The sequence below is a fragment of the Oncorhynchus mykiss genome, chromosome 20, assembly GCF_013265735.2.
Source record: "Oncorhynchus mykiss isolate Arlee chromosome 20, USDA_OmykA_1.1, whole genome shotgun sequence".
Taxonomy (NCBI): Eukaryota; Metazoa; Chordata; class Actinopteri; order Salmoniformes; family Salmonidae; genus Oncorhynchus; species Oncorhynchus mykiss.
In genome coordinates this window covers 35,571,254-35,598,913 of record NC_048584.1, presented here as the reverse complement: position 1 = coordinate 35,598,913, position 27,660 = coordinate 35,571,254, and the positions used below count along the sequence as shown (strand labels likewise).

Here is a 27,660-nt window from a genome sequence, read left to right as displayed (position 1 = left end):
CCTCCCGGTCGCGGTTACGACAGAGCCTGGGCGCGAACCCAGGGACTCTGATGGCACAGCTGGCGCTGCAGTAGAGCGCCCTTAACCACTGCGCCACCCGGGAGGCTACTAAAACAATTTCTAAAAGTGATTTCCTAAATCAAACATGAAAGAGCTCACAATATAACTGAATACCTTCCATCTGTCAATAATCACTGGCATTTTTATATACCGTTATGTGGAAACCTGTACCCGCCTTCTGCTAGAGCCATTAACCAAGGTTCTGAGCCCACGACATCGCTGTATTAATCATTAATTGTGTAATATTGGTGAACATCAGATTTCAGTCTGACATGGTGGTTAACTCTTACCTGGGGGAATAAGATGCCAAGCAGCAAGCCAGCCATTATCTTATAGTTATCCATGAGCCAGATGAAGACAGCATCAGTACAACCTCTGATGTAGATGACTTCCTGCAAGGCCAGCCTCTGACAGGAGGGACAGAATGTACAGTGTAAACATGTAAATGGCAGGCCTTTATGGGGATATGGGTTCTGCAGCATCCTCAGCACCACTACTTGTAGCCTTCCTAACAAAATACATGAGGTTTTTAACTTGGTCAACATAAATAATATTCATAATTTTGGCTTTGACCGAAACACATTTAGATGCATCTGTAAATGATGGGAAAATTAACATTCATGGATATAGTCTACTGAGAAGAGACAGGAATAGGAATGGTAGGGGTATAGCACTGTACATTCAGAATCATATACCTTTTAAGAGGAGTGATGACCTTAATGTATGTCAAGTAGAGGCACTATGGGCTCAGGTACATCTGCCTCACCAGGCACCCATATTGGTAGGATGTGTGTATAGACCTCCTAGCTCTAAGGTGTCCTATCTGGATAACTTATGTACTGGGTTTGACCAGGCCACAGATAGCAACAGAGATGTATTTATCTTGGGTGATTTTAATATAAATTGGAAGGATCACAATAATTTGAATAGAACAAAATTGATGAGATATGCTGAGAACTGTGGTTTGAAACAAATGGTTAATGATACTACTAGATCATCAATTAAGTTGGGTCATCGTTCAGACACATGCATTGATCTGATCTTCTGTAATATACCATTGCAATGCTTAAAATCCAGATCAATGCCAGTGGGCTGGACAGACCATGGTTATGGTCACAATATTATGAACACCAAGGTTCCAAAGAAACCCCCTATGGCAAAAGTCTTAGCAGCCAAGTCAAAATTAGAAATTGATGAACAGAATTATAGAACATTGCGTAATTATGCAGTTAAATTGAATCGAAAGGGAAAAAAAGTTATTTTACAGCAATGCTTTAATTGATTGTAAAAATGATTGTAAAAAGGCATGGAACACAGTTAAGGGCTTACTTGGTACATCTATCTCCTCATGCCCATCTAGTGTGGAGGTTGACGGGTGAATAATAACAAAACCAGTTGATATTGCCAATCATTTTGCAGATTTGTTTTTTTACAAAGAAAATTAATTTACTGAGCAACAATGTAAACATACATTCTTCCAAACAAGCTATTGTCCAATGGATTAATGATCATATTATGAGCAACAAGATCTGCTCTTTTAGCCTGCAAACGGTGTCATTGGAGGAGGTGTTAAACCTATTGAAGTCATTACCTGATGGTAAATCTACAGTGGAGGAGGTGTTAAACCTATTGGAAGTCATTACCTGATGGTAAATCTACAGTGGAGGTGTTAAACCTATTGAAGTCATTACCTGATGGTAAATCTACAGTGGATGAGGTGTTAAACCTATTGAAGTCATTACCTGATGGTAAATCTACAGTGGAGGAGGTGTTAAACCTATTGAAGTCATTACCTGATGGTAAATCTACAGTGGATGAGGTGTTAAACCTATTGAAGTCATTACCTGGTGGTAAATCTACAGTGGATGAGGTGTTAAACCTATTGAAGTCATTACCTGATGGTAAATCTACAGTGGCGGAGGTGTTAAACCTATTGAAGTCATTACCTGATGGTAAATCTACAGGTTATGGTCTTATGGATAATTTTTTGCTTCGCTGTGCTGCTCCCCAGATTGCAGTTCCACTGAGATACATATTTAATTGGTCACTGGAAAAGGGGATGTTTGCAAATGTATGGAAGCATGCTAAACTGTCCTATTCCGAAAGACTGCAAAGAACCCATTACTCCTGCCAATAGTCAACCAATTAGTCTACTCCCTACACTCAGTAAGATATTGGAAGGTATTGTGAGTAGACAAATGTGGGAGTACATGGAAAAGAATAGTCTGATTACAGCCAATCAGCATGCTTATCGTAAAAACCATTCCACTACCACTGCATTGGTTGCCATGACTGACCAGTGGCTCAATGCTATGGATAATGGCAGGTTTGTGGGTGTGCTATTTTTAGATTTCAGTGCAGCATTTGATTTAGTGGATCATGAAATAATTTTGACCAAATTAATGCATTATGATTTTAAGAAGGTAGCATTGAATTGTGTACAGTCATATCTAACTAACAGGAAACAGTCCACCTATATCAATGGTTCATTTTCTTCCCCTCATGTGTAAAACTGTGGAATAGCGCAGGGCAGCTGCCTTGGGCCACTTCTCTATTTCATATATACCAACGACCTTCCATATGCCTTGGTTGAAACTCAAGCTACTATATTTGCAGATGATACTACAATTTATGCAGCAAGACAATCGGTTCAACAGGTACAGCAAGCTTTACAAGGAGATTTGGAGAATATTAGGGAGTGGGTTTGGATTGTTTTAAGGAGGAGATATGGTTCTTCTGTTGCAGTCATGCGCAGTGTTCTTGGTTGGTCATCAATCAACAAGATAATTAAAAAAAATATGCTTATTTTATTTCATAATATACATAATTTAAAACAGCTAAGTTCTATTCACAACGGTATTCAGTTGGTAAGAGACAGACATTCCGTAAATACTAGGAATAGATTGTCCACCATCTATCTATACGTTGTCCAGACAGAAAAAAGAAATAGGCAAAATAACATTTTGATTTAGAGCAATAAAGAACTTGAATAAATTAACTGAGCAAACTAGAAACCTTTCAATATATAAATGTAAACATTATTTTAAAACTATTTAAATATAATACATAGAAATGCTGTGGGACTGTAGTAGATGAAGAATCAATATTTTTTTAGATTGAGTATTTATTGGGTCATTATGTTAGTATATTATGAATGTTTGTAATAGTGTGTTATGTGAAAATGTGTTTAAGGACTATTGGAAGATTAGTCCAAATGGGGACTAAAAGAGATCCAAATCAAATGAAACTTCCCGCAGCTATGAATACATGTGATATGGTGTTTCAGATATGTTTAAAAAGCAAAGATTCATTTGGTTATTGGTCGGCACTGTTCCTGACAGCGGTACACATACGTTTCACATTTAGACATTGAGCCGGTGAGAGACATTGAGCCGGTGAGAGACATTGAGCCGGTGAGAGACATTGAGCCGGTGAGAGACATTGAGACAACATTTCGATCAGACAGTCTTACCTCATTTTCAAGGACCTTAAATCCACATAGTGTGTTGGCAACTTCATTAGGCTGAAAAGGAGCAAGATAATACTATGTCAAAGGGATGTAACTTATTTCTGAACATTATTGGCAGGTTACACAAGCATATTTGAAGTTAGGATACATCTTTTGATGAGGATTATCCAAATAATTTGGCATTTAAGAATCAACAATCTCCACTTGCTTTTCTCAAACAGAGAATCAAACAGCCTGATGGTTGTGTGTACAAAGTTGTGGGAAAGTGAATAAAATGTCTAAACGTGGGAACCCTTTGACTTGTCGATCTTCTAAACAGATGTTAGAAATATTAGATCTCATGTCAAAACAGGCTCAGAAGCCCTGGTGTAGTTGAACTATTTTAGAAGTTTGGCCCTTTGGGTAGTAGCCTGGGAAAACATTCCACTCTTTGTCATGCTAATTACACAGAGTACAAGGAGTGGAATGTCAGCAAAACAGGTTCTGGATTTCAGGCTACTTGGCTCGTGGGAGTCCAGCTAATAGCTACATACCCATTATCCTTCAGAGAGAGAGCTCACAAAAATCAGTCATCGCATTAGGGAACGCAAAACTCGGCATGCTCGTGTTATTAATGGACATGTAGGCCAATATCCAGCCAGAGGACAAGCTCAAAAGAGCAACCAATAAACCTAATTTAAAATATTAGCTAAGACCTTGATTTAAATATTAGTAAGCAATGTGACAGAATGCTCAGTTTTTCAACATTTTTGAAAGAAAAGGCAAGTTGAAACAAGTTGTTAAACATTGCCAAAACCACCGCTGGGGCCCACAATCCATTAAAAAGGTACAAACAGTAGATGATAATAAGTGAGGGAAAACGCACAACCCATCAATGCAGCCCTGAATGACCTACACCAGAGAAATCTACTGTCTTCAGCTTTTTTCTCTCAAAAACAGACACCTACCTCTTTTTATAGACAAAATGATGCGGTTAGAACTTGTCCATTATATTTTACTTGAATGAATTCCACTTGAATGATAAAGGTAAACATTATTGAGGGTATTTTGACAGAAATATCCCTGAGCAACTGTGGTCTTTCAATCTTTTGCTCATTAATGACAGCTACCATGGAGGAGAAAATGTGATATGACAGCCAGCCCATGGGCATTTTGACAGGCATTATCTTATTTTATTTTTTGGAAACTTCAGGAGAGTTGCCAAGTACAGGCATTTGAAATGTCAATAGACCAAATTTATGCTTGGCATAAAACGACAAGAACTAAGATCGACTGTTTTTCATTCCTTTCAGAGACCGGATTTGAATTGTGGACAAACAATGCAAGATTTTTTGTCTCAGGCTTTTCTGTGAAGCCTTGTGAGGTGTCAATATCTGGAGTTTAGAGATAAGAGAATACATTAAGCCAGATAGGTAGGGGATTTTCCCTGAAGGTTCTCTGCTACTATATCTCAGATCCCATGACTGACTGAATATATATATATTTTTAAATGCAACCTTTATTTAACTAGGCAAGTCAGTCAAGAACAAATATACAGTATATCACAAAAGTGAGTATACCCCTCACATTTTTGTAAATATTTGAGTATATCTTTTCATGTGACAACACTGAAGAAATTACACTTTGCTACAATGTAAAGTAGTGAGTGTACAGCATGTATAACAGTGTACATTTGCTGTCCCCTCAAAATAAAATAGACAGAGTCTTTTTTACCTTGCCATTTAAAAATCAGGACAACATCTTAGGATTGAGAGCCATCAACACAACATATTAGAATTGAGAGCCATCAACAGAACATATTAGGATTGAGAGCCAGATCCTCTTACAGCGGCATGGCAGAATAAGCCCCCTGTCCCCACCTGCCTTATGTTCTCTTTGTACTTTTTAAGAGCACAAAGTGGTGAGTGACACCCTACTCTCAGAGAGAGAGAGAGAGAGAGGGAGAGGAGATGGTAAAGGCTCACATCCACAGACCCCATGTTTTGTGAGTGCTACGTCTCCCCTCCCAGAGGGCCGGCGTACCGTGCCTGAGGACATGATTCCTGGCAGTTCCTGTTGCCAGTCCACCTGTTCCAGCTGATGATCCAGTGCTGCTTTTCTGACTGCAGCTGTGCACCCCTGGCCAAACTTCATCTGGCGCACTACCTTGTCCCAGACCACTGCTGATTGGTGGATTGTGTGTACCTTACTTAAACATTCAATTGCTTTCTCAGCAAATGAATAATGCAACGTTTTTTCACAGTCAGATTTTTGTCAGAGTTCACAACATTAATATTTTCAATAAATGTTTCTATTTAGCTATGACTGAGAACCAAATCACAGCCCCATGATATTGATTAACAAAGATCCCGATGACCCTCTTTCCCCGTGTGGAATGCTTCTGGCAATGGTTGATGACATTAAAACAAGTAGAATGTTGGCTGCTGCCTCTCACCAGATAAATTAAAAGCAATACAATTGCAAGTATTGCAAGCTGTAATAGTGAATTGTGATGGCATTTGAGCCCCTCGGCCTCAGAAACAATGAAAAACACTTTAAAATGACTGGTTTGTGTTTATATGGAACTGTTAATCAATAATAAAACATAATGCAAGTCCTTTATACTTCAAAACCTATATTTTGATGCATTGTTTAAAGTACTAAGGGCAAGCAAATTGGCTTGTCCCAGTAGTGATGAGTTCTAGTGACATTTTTCAGATTTAGAGAGATTTATTTTAAATGCTAGAAAATAAACAATATATTGTATAGCTCAATAAAAGCAAATAAAGCTATTAAAATACTTTAAAACAAATATATGTCCAAGTTGTCATTGGTGTTACCAGGGGCTCCCGAGTGGCACAGCGATCTATGGCACTGCATCTCATTGCTAGATGCATCACTACAGACCCTGGTTCGATTCCAGGCTTTATCACAACCGTCCGTGATTGGGAGTCCTATAGGGCGGTGCACAATTGGCCCAGCGTCGTCCGGGTTTGGCCGGGGTAGGCCGTCATTGAAAATAATAATGTGTTCTTAACTGACTTGCCTAGTTAAGTAAAAGGTTAAATAAAATACTGCCTTGAAAAATCACTTATTACAAAAGGTATTAAAGGACCTTGAGCATTCCCTCCAGTGGCAAACTTATCAGAGGAGTCTATACTAAAGAAATGCATGACCAGCCTTCTAGTAGGTCAACCATTTGAGGATTCCATTGATCATTTGCTGTGCCTAAATAAGTGTTTTTGGTGTTACTCAATTTAAATGAAGAGAAATTATATTATGAGCAAAATCATTAAATCATATCACTTTAGTAAATTATTTTGAAATGGTTACTGACCTTAGATTTGAGCATCTGTGGCCTCCATTTAAGAAAATCCTCAATTACCTATTTGTTATTGGTGTTACTACTCCTACTGGTGACACAACGTTATCATCATGATAACAATTATTTAAAAGTCGTTAAGCAGTCATAGTCGATTTAGAATGGGAAGAGGTACCCAAATAAATTACAATGAAAAGAATGCAAATGCCAAAATGCCACCGCAATTCAAGAACGACCCTACTGTTGAATGTAGGGCTCAGAACAACACAGAGGGGAACAAATGTCATAGGAGGCATCTAGAGATACAGAGATAAAATCTAAGCTACTGTTTAATAGTTTTTGACAAGTATGCAAATGTATTAGGGGACATACAGTGCTGCTATGGATGTGGTCTCCAATAAGGCGGCAGGTAGCTGAGCGGTTGGAGAGTTAGGCCAGTAACCAAAAGGTTGCTGATTCGAATACCCGAGCTGACAAGGTGAAAAGTATGTCGATATGCCCCTTGAGCACTTAACCCTAATCTGCTCCAGAGTTGCCACATGACCATGGCTGACCCTGTAAAACACGTTTCACTGCACCAGTGTATGTGACAATTAAACATTCTCCGCTGAAACAATACAAGGCTAAACAGTTCAGTTATGAGTGTAAATAACCAAAACCTCAGTTTGCAGTTTTCTTTCCACCAGACACTTGTCAGAAGAAAATGTGAACTTGTGAAATTTTATGTCACTTGGAGAAAACAGTAGCCTCGAGGTTAGAGAGGCGGGCCAGTAACTGAAAGGTTATTGGTTTGAAACACAGGGCTGATGGATAAAAGCGCGCCAGAGTGAACTGCAGTCGGAGGGTTGCTGGCATCATTATCCCCTATGCTACCTACTGCCGTTTTGTCCTTAAGCAAGAAACTCAACCCCCCAAAACTGCTCCATGGTCACTGCTCTGCTGAGTTGACCCTATGTTGCTCCCAGCCTGTCATGTGTGTTTGGTTGGGTACTGTGACAGATTTATTATATATTTTTTCCCTCCAAATTTGCATTAACATTTATTTAAATAACAATCTATTATATTGTAATTTGCATTATGAGCTCTCAATGGAAGAGCAGCAGAGACCTTGTTTTCGAGGCAGCAGGTGTAAGGCACTCCACATGCCAGCGGTCCAGGAGCTGTACAGTTATGGTACATGTTCACTTCCCAGTCTTTGTACTCCTGCCCTCCACAACATTTGAACTGTAAAGACAGACAGAAACAAACATAGTTGTATTAACAATCAAAACAGTTATAGAATGGTAGGCCGATAGCAATATTCCAAAACATTCTGTTTGCAACAACACACTAAAGTAATACTGCAAAAAACTTTTGTGTTATGTTTGGGGGAATTCCAATACAATATTAAACACCACTCTCCATATATTCAAGCATAGGGGTGGCTGCATCATGCTGTGGGTATGCTTGTAATGATTAAGGACTGGGGGGGGGTTTCCAGGATAAAAAAAAACAAACAGAATGAAGCACAGGCAAAATCCTAGAGGAAAACCTGGTTCAGCTTGCTTTCTACCAGACACTAGGAGATGAATTCACCTTTCAGCAGGACAATAACCTAAAACACAAGGACAAATCTACACTGGAGTTGCTTACCAAGACAGTGAATGTTCCTGAGTGGCCGAGTTACAGTTTTGACTTAAATCTGCTTGAAAATATATGGCAAGACCTGAAAATGGTTGTCTAACAATGATCAACAAACTATTTGACAAAGCTTGAAGAATTAAACAAATAATAATGTGCAAAATATTGCAATATCCAGGTGTGCAAAGCTTTTAGAGACTTTAGAGACCCAGAAAGACTCAACTGTAACCGCTTCCAAACTGCGCTACGCCACTGGCCTATACCTTGATCCCTCTTTAAAAACACACAACTTTAAAGCCTTAATTAAGCGGTCAAAAACTATTTTATGCCTACACAGATACACATACCCAATATGTTTTTAACAGGTCCTTACATCATGCACAACAAGTGGCGTAACTCTCAGCTTTACCACACTCTAGCATGCCATTTGCTTAAACATTATTTTTGAAGCATAGAACTATAGCCTTATAAAGGGCTTTAAAATCGTTGTTAGTTTGAACTTCAAGTACAATTTCTAACTTTTCTGCTCTGGTACAGCACGTTTGGTTACACGTTGATCTTTTGCAATTACTATAACTTACAAGAGCTGAGATACACACTGTGGGTCTGTTTTGTCTTCAAATCTCATACCTTTAAAAAGGCTCTTAAAACACGTAGAGCAATTTGCTAGTACCTATTTCAATTAGCTGGATAGGATTCTCTGAAAGTTTTAAGTGTACTTTGCCAGAAGCTATAGCATGATGGGTGTGAAACATCATTTGGTCATTTAGAACCCTGTAAAGTTTCAGTGAAGGGATCAAAATGAACACTTATTGAGAATATCCAGAGGTAAATTCCATATTTTACTTGAATAATACGGATATTCACTATTCTGCATTCATTCATTGAGCCAACTGCTCTCATGGGGGAATGTAGGAATAAATATTAGTCCGCTTTTTATTTTTTTATGAGCAGCATGCCAGTCCCCCAACTCATTTGAATGTCTCTCTGCATCTCAAATGCAGCTAGGGTAATTACCTCAGCATTTAGCTAGTTCCAGTAAACTAGACACTCTTAGTAGTGGCTTTTTAAATCGAGATTGTAAGAGAATCATTTAGAAATCAGGGCATCTTTACCTATGAACATATTTATTCCTGAAGAAACCACAACCCCCCCAACCCCAAAAAATAAAAACCATGGTTGTAATGATGGAGAACTAATGAGGTGGAGTGGCTCTGACATGATTGAGTTACAAGCACATGAGGTAGAGAGAGCTTGTTTGTGCTTAGGGAGATTAGCAAGTAACCTTTTCTCCAGCAGATTCTACAAGCGCTATGCACCACAGAGACCATGTAGGCAGTACAGACTAACATCAGAGTGTAGGAACTATCCCAAGCTAAAGCAATACTAGGCCTACTCTAGAGATCAAGAAACAAAAACCGGCCTGTGCTAAAAGTTAAATGTTTGTTTTGGACACACGCAAAACCTTGAAGCGATATATCACACCGCGAGCTAGAACCATCTAGGGTTCTGCCAAAGAGGCTTGAGATACGTGCATCCATTTGAGTGCTATTAAAATACCCTGCTATAATTACAGCCATTAGATACATAAGCAACGACTTGGAATAGCAGAGACCTTTGCTTAAAAGCGTAAAGACTGTCATTGAACATTCACAAATGTTTTGCATGTGGTTGCAAACTCATTTTAATAGTGTAACTTTTCACAGTCCTGTGAAGTGATTTTTTTTTAATGCAAATACAGTTGCAGATGTCTCAATCCAGTGGCAGAAAGTCACGTCTCCCTAAAAAGCTGTGCCTCGGACGCCACTAAACCCATCATGAAAGACATCCTACGGTACACAATACAATCATTTCCCCCATAGAACCTGCTTCCATCTGAGTGACCACCTCCAGAGGCCGTCTCCAACTTGGCTGGCGAAACGCCTCTGAGTTAAAAGCAAATTGAACTACACTTACTCCCTCGCACTCTAAAAATAAGTCCAACGTAGACTCAAACACTGTCTTATCTGAAGCAGTTCAACATCTCACCATAAACCTGCACTTAAGAAAAAAAATATCTGTGAAAACCCTGTCAAAGTACCGTGGGGGGGGGGGGGGGGGGGGGGGGCTACTACAAACTCTTATTCAATAGTCAGTTTAGAAACAGTTTTCCTTTCTATTGACCTGGAAGGGTTTTCGAGGCTATAAAAAGGGGACAGCAGCATTCACTCACTGCAGTTGTATTGATTTACCTACCATCAACAAGTCCAAACTAACACCACTACCTTCCTCAGTGGGGATTGTCAAAGCGCCTGTGTTTGACGTGGTTCAGGATATGTCAAACACGTCACAGTTGGAGAGAATTGAGACAGAATGACACATTAATATTCTATTATGGGAGACAGACCTGTCCTCCAACATTCACAGAAATAAGTAGTTTTTTCCTTCAACATTTTCCATCCTACAAAACGGCTTGTTGCTCATGGAATAAAATAGAGTATAATGCTCAAAATAAATCCCAATGCTTGTGTTTGATTTAAACATAGGTGACTTTTCGATCATCAGTAGTCCTCCTGTGTAACAACTCAAAGCAGGTGTAACAGTATAATTTTAGACCGTCCCCTCGCCCATACCCGGACGCGAACCAGGGACCTTCTGCACACATCAACAGTCACCCTCGAAGCATCGTTACCCATCGCTCCACAAAAGCCACGGCCCTTGCCAAGGGGAACAAGGTCTCAGAGCAAGTGACGTCACTGATTGAAACGCTATTTAGCGCATACTAAGCTAGCCGTTTCCCATCCGTTACACTCACCCCCCTTTTGACCTCCTCCTTTTCCGCAGCAACCAGTAATCCGGGTCAACAGCATCAATGTAACAGTATAATTTTTTAAACCGTCCCCTCGCCCATACCCGGGCGCGAACCAGGGACATTCTGCACGCATCAACAACTCCATTACCCATCGCTCCACAAAAGCCGCGGCTCTTGCAGAGCAAGGGGAACTACTACTTCAAGGTCTTAGAGCAAGTGACGTCACTGATTGAAACGCTATTTAGCGCCCACGCTAACTAAGCTAGCCGTTTCACATCCGTTACACAGGGTCGCTGGTGAAAAAGAGTTCAACACATCTGGTCAAGGTTAGGTGTGAGAATGAGAACTCCAAACGCTGCATGGACAGCGTCCATCGCCCTCCAACCCAGTAGGAATCTTCTAATTACAAACTGCTCTTCGCCCTTGAGTTGGCCAACCATCATGTCACAAAGTGAATAATCCCAAATTACATTTCATCAACAGAAATGGAGGGAAAAGTTTGCAAACAGTTTCAAAGAAAATCCACTTATTTTTCAAACAGAAATCTTACCTTTCTCTGAACAAAGTCCATGATGTTTTTGAAATCCAGATCATCGTAGTAATTCACCATTCCTTTCCGAATGTTTTTGTTTAAGAGATCCACTGTCTATGGTGGAAAAGTCAAATAGAGGGTGACATGTATTAAGACTGTAGGATTGAGATATTAGTGTGTAGGCAGCATTATAACAATTGAATAATTAAAACAAATGGGGAACTCTTTACTGACAGACACTCTCCCTTTATTCCTCCTCTCAATAAAAATGACCTAAATTCAGTCATTAATTTTTGATTGAAAATTATCCTGACTTTGACCATTGGAGGATTAGTTACTGTTGAGATTTGAAAATGCCAATTCTCTCTACAGATTAGACTAGTCATTGCTGTTTAAACGTTTAACTTAAATATTTATGAAATAGTGAAATGCTGTGCTATTATTTTTTTCTATTTGTTCTAGAACTTTCTCCCTTCTTTTTCATCTTCTCCCAAAAAGACTACTAGGTTTTCTACATCTAATCTTCAATACAGATCAAATGGAAGTGTGTTTATCACACTGATCTTGCTCTTGTCATTGACACATCAGGAAAGGGTCATAATACAAGAAAAACATATGAACTCGTTGATTTTGTATGATTGATATCAGCATATCAAATTAAGGGTCTCACATTCTCAGAAGTTTGTGGCTTAACAATGTAAAGGCCAGAATTTCAAAACGCAATGGTAATTGGAATATCATAGACAATACATTTGAAAATGCCTACATGGAAACCACAAGTGGCAATCTGATATCAAATGTGCGGTTAGTATCCATGCCTGATATCAACACAACTGATTTTGTCCCACTACGTTGACATATTGTAATGTACACGTTTCATAAACTTGTTGGCTCTCCAACGTAAAGCGGCAATCAGCAGTAGAAACAATAACAAAGCGTCTCCCAGCCACCGTTTGGGTAAAAAGCTGAAGGATGGGGCTGGAAAAATGTAATAACACTCAAAGTCATAGACAGAGCCATGTAAGGATCCATGATATGAACATTATAGTTTTCACCATCTTGAGGCTATATAGTGTTTGTTTACATTCACTTTGTTTACAAACACTGGAGTAAAACAAGCTTATATTTTGGGCTCTCATGGAGGCATTTTTATAAGTTACATTCTTCAAGAAGAAATGTGTACATATCATTAATGTATATGTCCAAAAAATGGATGTAGCAGCTGGTGATTGCCCCTTTAAAATCAGAACTTTGCACAAGCCCAGGTAAATGTATCCAATAAGAGACAGCATGTATATAAACTCAGCAAAAAAAGAAACGTCCCTTTTTTAGGACCCCGTTTTTCAAAGATAATTTGTAAAAATTAAAATAGCATCACAGATCTTCATTGTAAAAGGGTTGAAACACTGTTTCCCATGCTTGTTCAATGAACCATAAACAATTAATGAACATGAACCTGTTGAACGGTCGTAAAGACACTAACAGCTTACAGACGGTAGGCAACTTAGGTCACAGTTATGAAAACTTAGGACACTAAAGAGGCCTTTCTAATGACTCTGAAAAACACCAAAAGAAAGATGCCCAGGGTCCCTGCTCATCTGCGTGAACGTGCCTTAGGCATGCTGCAAGGAAGCATGAGGACTGCAGACTTGGCAATGGCAATAAACTGCAATGTCCGTACTGTGAGACGCCTAAGACAGCGCCTAAGACAGCGCTACAGGAAGACAGGACGGACAGCTGATCGTCCTCACAGTGGCAGACCACGCGTCACAACACCTGCACAGGATCGGTACATCCGAACATCACATCTGTGGGACAGGTACAGGATGGCAACAACTGCCCGAGTTACACCAGGAGTGCACAATCCCTCCATCAGTGCTCAGACTGTCTGCAATAGGCTGAGAGAGGCTGGACTGAGGGCTTGCAGGTCTGTTGTAAGGCAGGTCCTCACCAGACATCACCGGCAACAACGTCGCCTATGGGCACAAACCCACCGTCGCTGGACCAGACAGGACTGGCAAAAAGTGCTCTTCACTAACGAGTCGCGGTTTTGTCTCACCAGGGGTGATGGTCGGATTTGCATTTATCGTCGAAGGAATGTACTTGTACTCTGGAGTGGGATCGATTTGGAGGTGGAGGATCCGTCATGGTCTGGTTTGTTCAGGGACACATTTATCAATTTCTGTTAGTCACAGGTCTGTGGAACTTGTTCAGTTTATTGTTGTTGAATCTTGTTATGTTCATACAAATATTTACACATGTTTAAATTGGCTGAAAATAAAACGCAGTTGACAGTGAGAGGACATTTCTTTTTTTGCTGAGTTTAGAGATTAAACTCGTAATCATAGATTTTCTCTCAATAACGTGATATAATTGGGATTTACAGTACCTGATGCCTGAAAACCAGAGCCAGGATGCCACCGAGGAGCTCCAGAATAAGACAGAATGTCAAGGTGTAGAGAAACTAAAAAAAACAAATTGAAAAAGGTTAATCCACAGAACAGTCAAGTTTAAATGGTTTAATGGTCATGAGGTCAGAGCCCTTTTGATCTGAATTTTTTTTTAATACTTTATTTAACTAGGCAAGTCAGTAAAGAACAAATTCTTATTTTCAATGACGGCCTAGGAACAGTGGGTTACCTTGTCAGCTCGGGGATTCGATCTTACAACCTTTAGGTTACATGTCCAACGCTCTAACCACTAGGCTACCTGCCGCCCATCTTTGATCGTATCTTGCTAACCTCAAAACCAAAGGTTAGATCTGACATCTAGACTGCTGCTGCTCTCTACCATTTTCATGGCAACTTTTTAAATATGAAAACAAATGTACTGGAAAAAAAATTGATCATTGATGATATTGAAGGGGCACCATTCTATTGTGTTGCTGATTGTATGTCTTTTAATATCAGGCTCAATTCAAACAGCCTGTATTGTAGTTTCCTGCACTGTAGCATAAAAAAAGTGTTCCCCAATTAAACAAAATTGCAGAATTTATTTAGGGTAAAAAATACCTTGCTTTTAGTAGAAGACAAAAAAATAAAAAATATTTTTCAAAAGTGAGTCAAACTATATAAAGGAATCTAATTCAGTACGTTAAGTACTGGTGTCTAATTAAAAGTGGATGCAAAAGCATCTCAAATGTGATTCATAGTCATTTGGTCATTAATTCATAAGAGTAAAGTGAAAAACGCTAAATGGATGAGGGCCTGCTACAGTACGATAACATATTTCAAAATGTTGTCAACGCGGGTGAGTAAACTGTTCCAAATTAATAAATCTGTGATAATTATGGAGCTAGTGGACTTTCATTAGTGGTTGTGTCTTAATTACCGCTTGTTTGACTTTGCAGACAAATCAAGCTATAACAACCCAGCCAACTGTGATGCTATGCAAACATTTTCAGGTAACATTTATGGCTTAGCACATTCTTCGCATACTGATATGAGCTAAATTGTCTCGTGCCACTAGCACTGAAGACCTGAAATTATATTGAGAAAGACTGTTGTTTCAAGGAATGTACACAGTCACAGAAACACATTATAAGGCTCATTCCATGTCCATGCAGCGAGTGTTGCAGCTTGGAACTTCCTAGAATTTAACAACTGAAACCAATGGAATGGTATTGTAAAAAAGGCTGGCCCTCTTAACCTGACTGGACAAATTCTTATTTACAATGACAGCCTACATCGCTCTCAATTCCAACCAATCAGTGCGCTTGGATGCAGTCCAGATCTCCACCCCGCACACCTCAAGTCAGAGCATGTTCCCCTGCCATCTCAAGAAAATTTCTATAATTAAAGGACGCTTACATGCTATTTTTCTATCTAGAAGTGTTGTGCACCACAACTACAGTGCATTTGGAAAGCATTCAGACCCCTTCCCACATTGTGTTCAGTTTCAGCCTTATTCTAAACTGGATTATTAAATACTTTCCCCCTCATCAATCTACACACAATACCCCATAATGACAAAGCGAAAACAGATTAAGATTTTTTTGCAATTTAAAAAAATAAACTAAACAGAAATATCTTATTTAAAAAAGTATAAAGGCCCTTTGCTATGAGACTCGAAATTGAGCTCAGGTGCATCCTGTTTCCACTGGTCATCCTTGAGATGTTTCTACAACTTGATCGGAGTCCACCAGTGGTAAATTCAATTGACTGGACATGATTTGGAAAGGCACACACACCTGTCTATATTAAGATCCCACAGTTGACAGTGTACGTCAAAGCAAAAACCAAGCCATGAGGTCAAAGCAATTGTCCGTAGAGCTCAGAGACAGGATTGTGTCGAGGCACAGATCTGGGGAAGGCTACTAAAAAAAATCTGCAGCATTGAAAGTCCAAAGGAACACAGTGGCCTCCATCATTCTTAAATGGAAGAAGTTTGGAAGCACCAAGACTCTTTCTAGAGTCGGCCGCCCGCCTAAACTGAGCAATTGGGGCAGAAGGCCTTGGTCAGGGAGGTGACCAAGAACCCGATGGTCACTGACAGAGATCCAGAGTTCCTCTGTGGAGATGGTTATCCTTCTGGAAGGTTCTCTCATCTCTGCAGCACTCCACCAATTAGATCTTTGATAGTAGACAGACGGAAGCCACTCCTCAGTAAAAAGGCACATTACAGCCCACTTGGAGTTTGCCAAAAGACACCTAAAAAGGACTCTCAGACCATGAGAAACAAGATTCTCTGGTCTGATGAAACCAAGATTGAACTATTTGGCCTGAAAGCCAAATGTCACGTCTGGAGGAAACCTGGAACCATCCCTACGGTGAAGCATGGTGGCAGCATCATGATGTGGGGATGTTTTTCAGTGGCAGGGACTGGGAGACTAGTCAGGATCGAGGTTAAGTTGAACAGAGCAAAGTACAGAGAGATCCTTGATGAAAACCTGCTCCAGAGCACTAAGGACCTCAGACTGGGGCGAAAGCTCACCTTCCGACAGGACAATGACCTGAAGCACAAAGACAACGCAGGAGTGGATTCGGGACAAGTCTCTGAATGTCCTTGAGTGGCCCAGCCAGACCCCAGACTTGAACCCGATCTAACATCTCTGGAGAGACCTGAAAATAGCTGTGCAGCTACACTCCCCATCCTGCAGAGAAGAATGGGAGAAACTCCCCAAATACAGGTGTGCCAAACTGGTAGCGTCCTACACAAGAAGACTCGAAGGCTGTAATCACTGCCAAAGGTGTTTCAACAAAGTACTGAGTAAAGGCTCTGAATACTTATGTAAAATGTGATATTTTCGGGGTTTGGCAACAAATAATTTTTAAAAATTGCTTTTCGCTTTGTCATTATGGGGTATTGTGTGTACATTGATGAGGGGAAAAAACTATTTAATCCATTTTAGGATAAGGCTGTGAAGTAACAAAATGTGGAGGAAAAAAAATCAAGGGGTTTGAATACTTTCCGAATGCACTGTATATAAAACCTTCTAATAGACGGAGTTGGTGACCAAGTCACAGCGATGGGCCTCAACATCATGTTCTAACTGAACAGCACTATAGTTGAAAGAACCAAAACCAATCAGCATTAAGTTTATTGCAGGTGAGGGCATATCCTGCCAAGCGCTCAGATGAGCTCCAGCTACCTGTTTTTACATGGTCATATTTCTCGCCGGATTTAGCGACCAAACATTTTTTTCCCCCCGGTACAACGGAACCAATGAAATAGTCCCATAATTGTAAAGGCCAAGGTAAATAAAGCACAGTTAAATACATGAACATACTGTATTTGACATACAGTGCATTCAGAAAGTACCACTTGACTTACTTCACATTTTGTTATGTTACAGCCTGAATTCAAAATGGATTAAATACACCCCCCCCCCCCCCCCCCATCTACACAAAACACCCTATAATGACAAAGTGAAAAAACATTTAGACATTTTTGCAAATGTATTGAAAATGAAATCTCATTTACATAAGTATTCACACCCCTGAGTGAATACCTTTGGCAGAGATCACAGCTGTGAGTCTGAGTAAGTTTTCGATACATGGATTGTACAATATTTACACATTTTTGTTTTAAACATTATTCAAGCTCTATCAAGTTGGTTGTTGATCATTGCTAGACATCCATTTAAGTCTTGCCATAGATTTTCAAGGCGATTTAAGTCAAAACTGTAACTAGGCAATTCAGGAACATTCAATAAAGGTTGTCTTGATAAAATACTAATGTATATTTGGCCTTGTGTTTTAGGTTATTATCCTGCTTTAAAGTGAATGTGTCCCAGTGTTTGTTGGAAAGCACACAACCAGGTTTTGCTCTAAAATTTTGCCTGTGCTTAGCTCGATTACATTTATTTTTATCAACAACAACAAAAATCTCCCTAACCGATGACAAGCATACCCATAACATGATGCAGCCACCACCATGCTTGAAAATATGAAGGGCGGTACTCAGTGATGTGTTGTATTTGCCCCAAAACATAATGCGTTGTATTCAGATCATAAAGTTATTTTCTTTGCCACCATTTTTACAGTTTTACTTAGTGCCTTATTGCAAACAGGATGCATGTTTTGGAATATGTTTTATTCTGTACAGGCTTCCTTCCTTTCACTCTGTAATTTAGGTTAGTATTGTGGAGTAACTACAATGTTGTTCATCCATCCTCAGTTGTCTTATCACAGCCATTAAACCCTGTAACTGTTTAAAGTCACCATTGGCCTCATGGTGAAATCCCTAAAAGGTTTCCTTCCTCTTCAGCAACTGAGTTAGGAAGGACACCTTTATCTTTGTAGTGACTGGTTGTATTGATATACAATCTAAAGTGTAATTAATAACTTCACCATGCTCAAAGAGATATTCAATGTCTGCTTTTTAAAAAAAAAAATTTACCCATCTACCAATAGGTACCATTCTTTGTGAGGCATTGGAAAACCTTACTGGTCTTGGTTATTGAATCTGCTTGCAATTCACTGCTCAACTGAGGGACCTTACAGAAAATTGTATGTGTGGGGTACAGAGATGAGGTAGTCATTGAAAAATCATGTTAAACAGCATTATTGCACACATAGTGAGTTCATATAACTTATTATGTGACTTGGTAAGCACATTTTGACTTATTTAGGCTTGCCATAACAAAGGGGTTGAATACATTTAAAAACATAATTCCACTTTGACATGATGGGGTTTTAACACATTTTAAATTCAGGCTGTAACAAACCAAATGTGTAAAAAGTCAAGGGGGTGTGAATACTTTGAAGGAACTGTATGTATTTTAACCAGGTCTGATGTGTAGTGAACCTGATAAACCTCAAGCTTTATATCCCAGTCTTGGATGCAATTGTGTGAGTCTACTACTCACCACTTTGAGGAGCAGCAGGTTGTCCCTGAGGGAGGCTAACACACCGATGAAGGAGACAATGAACATCACCACCCCCAGGACGATGAGGATGATGGCGGGGGCCAGGAACACCCCCTGCAGGGTTTTGTAGCGCTGTCGCTCCACCTCCGCATAAATACCAATGGCTAGGACGAATCCCCCAACCAGCTACCGGAAATAGAAACATGGAGATCAGAGAATTTAGTATAGGAGTGGTTACCTGTACTGAAAGGTTACTTATAAAATGGGTTGATCCACCCCACCGGTATCCATGTTCCATGCCCTTTTTGAATAGTGTAACTTAGTATTATTTCACCTCATTTTAAACATTCTGTCATAAAGAGCACATTCAACTTAATAAAAAACAGATTTTTTAAATTAAGTTTAGACCGCAGCGCCACTCTGGATGCCAATTTGAATGATTTTTGAATGACAATGACATGAATATATTCAGCATGACATTCATGTGAGCATTATAATATAATTACACAACCCAAAAGTAACGGTGAAATGCAATCATAACTTGACAGCAACATATTTAGACTACTCTTGTCTGGGCTTGCTAGCAGTAGCCTGTAGCAGCCAGAAGCCCTGGGCGGAGCATTGCACCCTGGGAAGTGAAATGCACTCTGGGAATAGGTAGTATACGGTTCGTAGGCACTAACTCCGCCATGGTTCGCTGGACATGGGTAAATGTATTTATTTAACCTGGCAAGTCAGTTAAGAACAAATTCTTATTTACAATAACGGCCTACCAAAAGGCAAAAGGGCTCCTGCGGGGGCTGGTATTAAAAATATAGGACAAAACACACATCACAACAAGAGAGACAACACTACATAAAGACAGACCTAAGACAACAACATAGCAGCAAAACAACATGACAGATTAATGGCATTTTTGGATGAATGCCGAAAATAAGGTCTCTGGTAAACAAAGGCTTAGGAGAGTTTACACATTTTGTTTAATGAGATTAAAAAAAGGCACAAAGGCGTCACAATATATACAGTGGGGAGAACAAGTATTTGATAACCTGCAAAATCGGCAGGTTTTCCTACTTACAAAGCATGTAGAGGTCTGTCATTTTTATCATAGGTACACTTCAACTGTGAGAGACGGAATCTAAAACAAAAATCCAGAAAATCACATTGTATGATTTTTAAGTAATTAATTTGCATTTTATTGCATGACAAAAGTATTTGATACATTAGAAAAGCAGAACTTAATATTTGGTACAGAAACCTTTGTTTGCAATTACAGAGATCATACGTTTCCTGTAGTTCTTGACCAGGTTTGCACACACTGCAGCAGGGAATTTGGCCCACTCCTTCATACAGACCTTCTCCAGATCCTTCAGGTTTCGGGGCTGTCGCTGGGCAATACGGACTTTCAGCTCACTCCAAAGATTTTCTATTGGGTTCAGGTATGGAGACTGGCTAGGCCACTCCAGGACCTTGAGATGCTTCTTACGGAGCCACTCCTTAGTTGCCCTGGCTGTGTGTTTCGGGTCGTTGTCATGCTGGAAGACCCAGCCACAGCCCATCTTCAATGCTCTTACTGAGGGAAGGAGGTTGTTAGCCAAGATCTCACGGTACATGGCCCCATCCATCCTCCCCTCAATACGGTGCTTCCTGTCCCCTTTGCAGAAAAGCATCCCCAAAGAATGATGTTTCCACCTCCATGCTTCACGGTTGGGATGGTGTTCTTGGGGTTGTACTCATCCTTCTTCTTCCTCCAAACACGGCGAGTGGAGTTTAGAGCAAAAAGCTCTATTTTTTGTCTTATCAGACCACATGACCTTCTCCCATTCCTCCTCTGGATCATCCTGATGGTCATTGGCAAACTTCAGACAGGCCTGGACATGCGCTGGCTTGAGCAGGGGGACCTTGCGGGCACTGCAGGATTTTAATCCATGACGGCATAGTGTGTTACTAATGGTTTTCTTTGAGACTGTGGTCCCAGCTCTCTTCAGGCCATTGACCAGGTCCTGCCATGTAGTTCTGGGCTGATCCCTCACCTTCCTCATGATCATTGATGCCCCACGAGGTGAGATCTAGCCCCAGACTGAGGGTGATTGACTGTCATCTTGAACTTCTTCCATTTTCTAATAATTGCGCCAACAGTTGTTGCCTTCTCACCAAGCTGCTTGCCTATTGTCCTGTAGCCCATCTCAGCCTTGTGCAGGTCTACAATTGAACCCTGATGTCCTTACACAGCTCTCTGGTCTTGGCCAGTGTGGAGAGGTTGGAGTCTGTTTGATTGAGTGTGTGGACAGGTGTCTTTTATACACATAACGAGTTCAAACAGGTGCAGTTAATACAGGTAATGAGTGGAAAACAGGAGGGATTCTTAAAGAAAAACTAACAGGTCTGTGAGAGCCAGAAATCTTACTGGTTGGTAGGTGATCAAATACTTATGTCACACAATAAAATGCTAATTAATTAACTAATGTATGTATGTTCTACTAATTATCAACACATTCAATGTAAAAAAATATATATTCTGTCAATTTAGCTAATACACGTTCTTTTTTCATAGTTGCAGAGGGAAGTGTTTAGTCTCAGGGTCCTTAGCTTAGTGTTGAGCTTAGAGGGCACTATGGTGTTTAATGCTGAACTGTAGTCAATAAACAGCATTTTTATGTAGGTGTTCCTTTTGTCCAGGTGGGAAAGGGCTGTGTGGAGTGCAATAGAGATTGTATTATCTGTGGATCTGTTGGGGTGGTATGTGAATTGGAGTGTGTCCAGGGTGTCTGGGATGGTGGTGTTTATGTGGGCCATGACCAGCCTTTCAAAACATTTCATGGCTACAGATGTCGCATTGGAGATTCTGGCCTACTTTACCCATATTTTATTTTATTTTTGCAGAAAAAAAAATAGTGTGTAGTTCCAGTAGTTAGCTACATGGCGAGAATATAACTAACTAAGTTTATTGGCTGTCCATTGCCATTTCAATTAGCTGATTAGTTTGCTAAGCATTAGCAGAAAAGCGATACATATGATATTTTACTGAAAGTGTCAAAATATTTCCAGCAAGGAGAAGGGCTCACTCTTTAAAAGTAATGAAAGTTAATAGGAAACAATCTATTTAAAATCACATATTCACAGCACATGAATGCAAACACAGAAACACATTGGTTTAACAGTAAGTGAAAGATCAAATTTTCTTCCAGCTTCACTGTTGGTTGGAAAGCAACTGCGAGGTAGTGATAGTATTCATTTTCCATTGGGAATAGTAACTCCTGCAGCACTAATGAACCAGTATGTAATACTGATGTAGTATTACAAAAGTGATGTTCTCCGGTGTTCATTACATCTTATACCTGTGACAACTAATCAGTGTCTCTGGGTCTATGTATGTCTGTCTATTTCCCCAGGTGGCAGGTGGGCCACAGGCAGCTGATTGGACAGCTTTCCCCACTTCAGGGCCAATTAGATTTTCTCTTCAAACATCAATGCAGCAATTCTGGCTTTGTTAGTAATTCAAAGAAACTGTCTGTGCACATAATGCCAGAGGTTTTAATTGCAAGTAGAACACTGAGCTCTGCTGTTGTGATTGTGACTGTTCTGATGCTACAGGTGGTCGGTAATTGAAAGAGACACACCAAACAGCTATGAGGCGGCACTGCGTTCTGAACTGAGATTGATACCACAATGTAGGCCTACACAGGAAAGTACAAGGCTTTTCGATCCCTTGATACTAGTCCAAATGGAGGGCGCTATATGTGGTTGCTAGGAAAAACTCCTCATCTACATGCAAACACCCAAGGGAGGAACAGAGTTTGGCAGTAAACAGACCATAGGCCTGTAAACTCTGCACTCTGACTGGAATTTTCTGTAAGGGTTTGTATTTGTTTCTGTGCTCACAACACATTAAAATGCTGTCCTAATGTCAAACAGACCATGTGGAATTGTGCACCAAAGGGTAAGGCAGCTTGTCTGTCTGCTGGTCTAGACAGGAACATCAGCAGGGACAAGGGACCATGACCTCAAGTTGTTGTGAGTTGTAAATTAGCGGAATCTAAAAAGGCAGTACTCAAAGACAGTGCTGGTACGCATGAGTGTTCATCCAGGACAAAAAGTGAAATCTACCCTGCCCTGTCCTCTCACTGTCCGCTTAACAGAACCAATTTTAGTGGAACAAAATACCATTCCTTGGTTCTATTCGTGAACCTCTTGATAATAGCGACTTGCTTTTCAATGACTTATGTGACTTTATATGGCATGAAGGCAGGCTACTAAAAGCATCCGAGATGTAAGCATTGACGTCAGAGTCCGAACGTTTCAGTGACTGCGTGAGTGCATTAAGCATCACCACTAGATATATTTAACAGGACACTCAAGGCACATAAAATAACACAAAGGATTCTAATTGCTGAGGAATATAAGAACCTATTGACTCGCATGTGCATCAGATAATCACGTCAAATCCTTAAATGAAACACCTCCGTAAAAGACATTTAGCTTCTCTTCTTTGATATCTGAGTCGTAAAATAATATGTTTTGCTGCAAATACTAGATTTCTTTCCACAGGTCAAACTGTAAAATAATATATAATATGCATATCTAGTTGTTGAGCAAATACACACACTGTTGTTTAAAACAATACTGACAAATCCATAATCCAATACCTATCTGGTATTAGAGGGGCTAGCACGTTGACTAGCACGTTGGCTAGCACATTGGCATGGCGCTGTGGATTCTCAACTATCTCCAGGGGCACACATTCATCAGCATGATTTTGTGGTCTGACTCTCTACTTCCCCATTCTTCCCTATGGCAAAGTACTCAGTAACTGTATCAACAGTGAGCAAAAATAATACAAATAAAACATGTTTCTATAAAAAATAAAATGGACATCAGCAGAACTACTACTATCCATGCACACACTGAAGCCTTGTGAGTATACCTATTGTCATAGAGTCAACGGACTGGAACACCCTGACAGAAATGCCTGCGAGGAGAAATCCAACAGATTAGTGAGAAAATAATGCGGGAGGTCCATGCAGCCTTTTGTTTATGTTCACAGGAGGCTGGTGGCTACTTCATTGGGGAGGACGGGCTCGTGGTAAAGGCTGGAGCGGAGTCAGTGGAATGGTATCGAATACAGCAAACACCTGGTTTCCATATATTTGATGCTGTTCCGTTCCGGACATTATTATGAGCCGTACTCTCCTCAGCAGCCTCCTGTTGAAGGCCCTTAACATGCGTATGTATGCCTGCTTCCTGATAGCTCTGCCGTTAAGGAGCAGTGAGGGCAATCAAAATAACATTCCTGGTATTAACAAGCCCACAATACGAAACATGAAATTATCAATCATTATTGGACTATAGGCTTTTCGTGCAGGATTCCTGATGGATGATCTGCAGGATTTCCTGTCAATTTTCCAAACACTCAAAAACACAACAATGGGTGAATTCGTCACTGAATGCAGTCCCTTCTTTGAGTAACTGTTTGATTGTACAACAGATAATCTACTGCGTGTACAATAAAATCAAAAGATATTTCCAACCAACTTTAACTTTTATGTTGCCAGACTTGGCAGGTTGTTCAGAGCCAATAATAAATGTAAAAATAAATTTAAAAAAAAAAAAAATATATATATATATATATATATATATAATGTGTGTGTGTGTGTGAGAGAGAGAATGTGTGGTAGAGAAAGCACTAAAGATGCCCACATTTGAATCCATTATGCCCAGGAGTGGCCCACACAGCCATTATCAACAAAATACTGTGTAGAAATATTGTTAACCCTAACAATGTAGAAACCTTGATCTGTTCAGGCTCAAATCTACAGTTGAAGTCAGAAGTTTACATACACTTAGGTTGGAGTCATTAAAACTCATTTTTCAACCACTCCACAAGTTTCTTGTTTCCAACAATTGTTTAGACAGATTATTTCACTTAGAATTCGCTGTATCACAATTCCAGTGGGTCAGAAGTTTACATACACTAAGTTGACTGTGCCTTTAAAAAGCTTGGAAAATTACAGAAAATTGTGTCATGGCATTAGAAGCTTCTGATAGGCTAATTGACATAATTTGAGTCAATTGGAGGTGTAACTGTGGATGTATTTCAAGGCCTACCTTCAAACTCAGTGCCTCTTTGCTTGACATCATGGGAAAATCAAAATAAATCAGTCAAGACCTCAGAATAAATATTGTAGACCTCCACAAGTCTGGTTCATCCTTGGGAGCAATTTCCAAACATCTGAAGGTACCACATTCATCTGTACAAACAATAGTACGCAAGTATAAACACCATGGGACCACACAGCTGTCATACCGCTCAGGAAGTAGACACGTTCTGTCTCCTAGAGATGAACATACTTTGGTGTGAAAAGTGCAAATCAATCCCAGAACAACAGCAAAGGACCTTGTGAAGATGCTGGAAGAAACAGGTACTAAAGTATCTATATCCACAATAAAACAGGTCCTATATCAGCATAACCTGAAAGGCCGCTCAGCAAGGAAGAAGCCACTGCTCCAAAACCGCCATAAAAAAGCCAGACTGCAGTTTGCAACTGCACATGGGGACAAAGATCATACTTTTTGGAGAAATGTCCTCCTCTGGTCTGATGAAACAAAAATAGAACTGTTTGGCCATAATGACCATATTTACATTTGGGGGGAAAAAGGGGAGGCTTGCAAGCTGGCGAACAACATCCCAACCGTGAAGCACGGGGGTGGCAGCATCATGTTGTGGGGTTGCTTTGCTGCAGGAGGGACTGGTGTACTTCACAAAATAGATGGCATCATGAGGGAAAATAGTGGATATATTGAAGCAAAATCTCAAGACATCAGTCAGGAAGCTAAAGCTTGGTTGCAAATGGGTCTTCCAAATGGACAATGACGGCAAGCATACTTCCAAAGTTGTGGCAAAATGGCTTAAGGTATTGGAGTGTCCATCACAAAGTCCTGACCTCAATCCATTGGAAAATTTGTGGACAGAACTGAAAATGGCGTGTGTGAATAAGGAGGCCTACAAACCTAACTCAATCAAACCATCTCTGTCAGGAGGAATGGGCCGAAATTCACCCAACTTATTGTGGGAAGCTTATGGTAGGCTACCTGAAACGTTCGACCCAAGTTAAACAATTTAAAGGCAATGCTACTAAATACTAATTGAGTATGTAAACTTCTGACCCACTTGGAATGTGATGAAAGAAATAAAAGCTAAAATAGTTCTCTACTATTATTCTGACATTTCACATTCTTAAAATGAAGTGGTGATCCAAACTGACCTAAGATCGTTTTTACTAGGATTAAATGTCAGGAATTGTTAAACTGTTTTGGCTAAATCAATGTATTTGGCTAAGGTGTATGTAAACTTCCAACTTCAACTGCATTTGCTTTATTGAAACCAAATATGGACTGAATAACTGAAAACTCCCGAGCAATGATGTTCTTTACTCTCTATGCAAAGCATCAATTTATGGATCACCAATAAATATTTAAGTAAATTTGGATTCAGATCATCCATCAAGATCACAAAACATTGGTTCCATTGAACTGTTGAAGAAAATAACCATGAAAGACATGTATTGCTTGTTTGACGAATTGAAATGGCAACCTTCTGAGAGTATAGCGGGCATAATGCACTTTGTGTACTAACAATTTATTCACAAGCCATTGTAAATCTCATTCTACTGACATAAAATAGGATGGGCTTTAAAGATATCCTATGCACTAACTCTTCTCATAATCCTCTATTTATCCAAACATGGCATTTATTAGCACTTATACAGTCGGGCACATGCCCTTCGACGGCACACACTGTAAAATGTGCATTCCACTAGACTCTGAAGTGAGGCACCAGCAAAAACAAACAATGTAGCAAATTAATACCCATGGCATTTTTTTTTAGCAAATAGTATTTGGTGTATTGGCAAATAGTAAATGCTCTAGAAAATATGCCATTCCATGAGACCATCTATAGGCCTACATTTTTTTTGTTTGTTATGGTAGCGAAACCTATGTGATATTCCTTCAAATGAATCGTGTGTATCACGGCAACAGTAGCCAGTAGCCAAAATGTCACTTCCAGAGGGTGTGGTTACGATACGACGTTCAGATGCCTATCAAACCACTAGCCCCAAAATTAACCGTGTGTAGACTACAATATCGGACACCTGTCGATCCAAACTAACTTTTAAGTTATTGACAATCCTAATAGGCAATTGGATAATATTTTGTGTTTTAAACACCAGCAAGGGCGAATATTAATGGGGTTTTTTTTGCGGAATGCGCGAGTCCGTTTATACGCCCTCTGTTATTTGCATCGAGTCTGCCTGTATTTGGCGACACGGGGGATATTAAGCATAGACTACTCACCCAGAAGATAGTGGAATATACAATGAGGGCGAACTTTAGGAAGACGTAGGAGAACTTCTCACAATATCTGACATCATTGGACATGTTTGATCCCTCTTTCGATTCCGAAAGATGAACTTCCTGTTTCTCGTCCCACACACCTGGAACTCTGTTAAAGCACCACCTGCCAGCAGTAAATATTTTTTGACTGATAGTCAGACGCCCCAATTAGGACACTGCGAGGAAT

General features: G+C 40.0%; 1 protein-coding gene across 2 annotated transcripts in view; it reads right to left on the bottom strand.

Annotated features, from left to right (window-relative positions):
• LOC110499410 (tetraspanin-15) overlaps nucleotides 1–27,660 on the bottom strand; it is a 33,987-nt gene extending 6,327 nt beyond the window's left edge. The window contains exons 1-7 of one of the 2 annotated variants that reach the window (XM_021576540.2): nucleotides 27,435–27,658; nucleotides 19,083–19,268; nucleotides 14,163–14,237; nucleotides 11,792–11,887; nucleotides 7,938–8,054; nucleotides 3,533–3,583; nucleotides 351–467 (exon numbers count right to left, since the gene is read on the bottom strand). In XM_021576540.2, coding sequence (XP_021432215.1) covers nucleotides 351–467; nucleotides 3,533–3,583; nucleotides 7,938–8,054; nucleotides 11,792–11,887; nucleotides 14,163–14,237; nucleotides 19,083–19,268; nucleotides 27,435–27,518 — 726 coding nt within the window. In that variant the 5' untranslated portion in view covers nucleotides 27,519–27,658. Of the gene's footprint in view, nucleotides 1–350; nucleotides 468–3,532; nucleotides 3,584–7,937; nucleotides 8,055–11,791; nucleotides 11,888–14,162; nucleotides 14,238–19,082; nucleotides 19,269–27,434 lie in introns of both variants that reach the window. The other variant, XM_036956257.1, reaches the window with a different exon arrangement.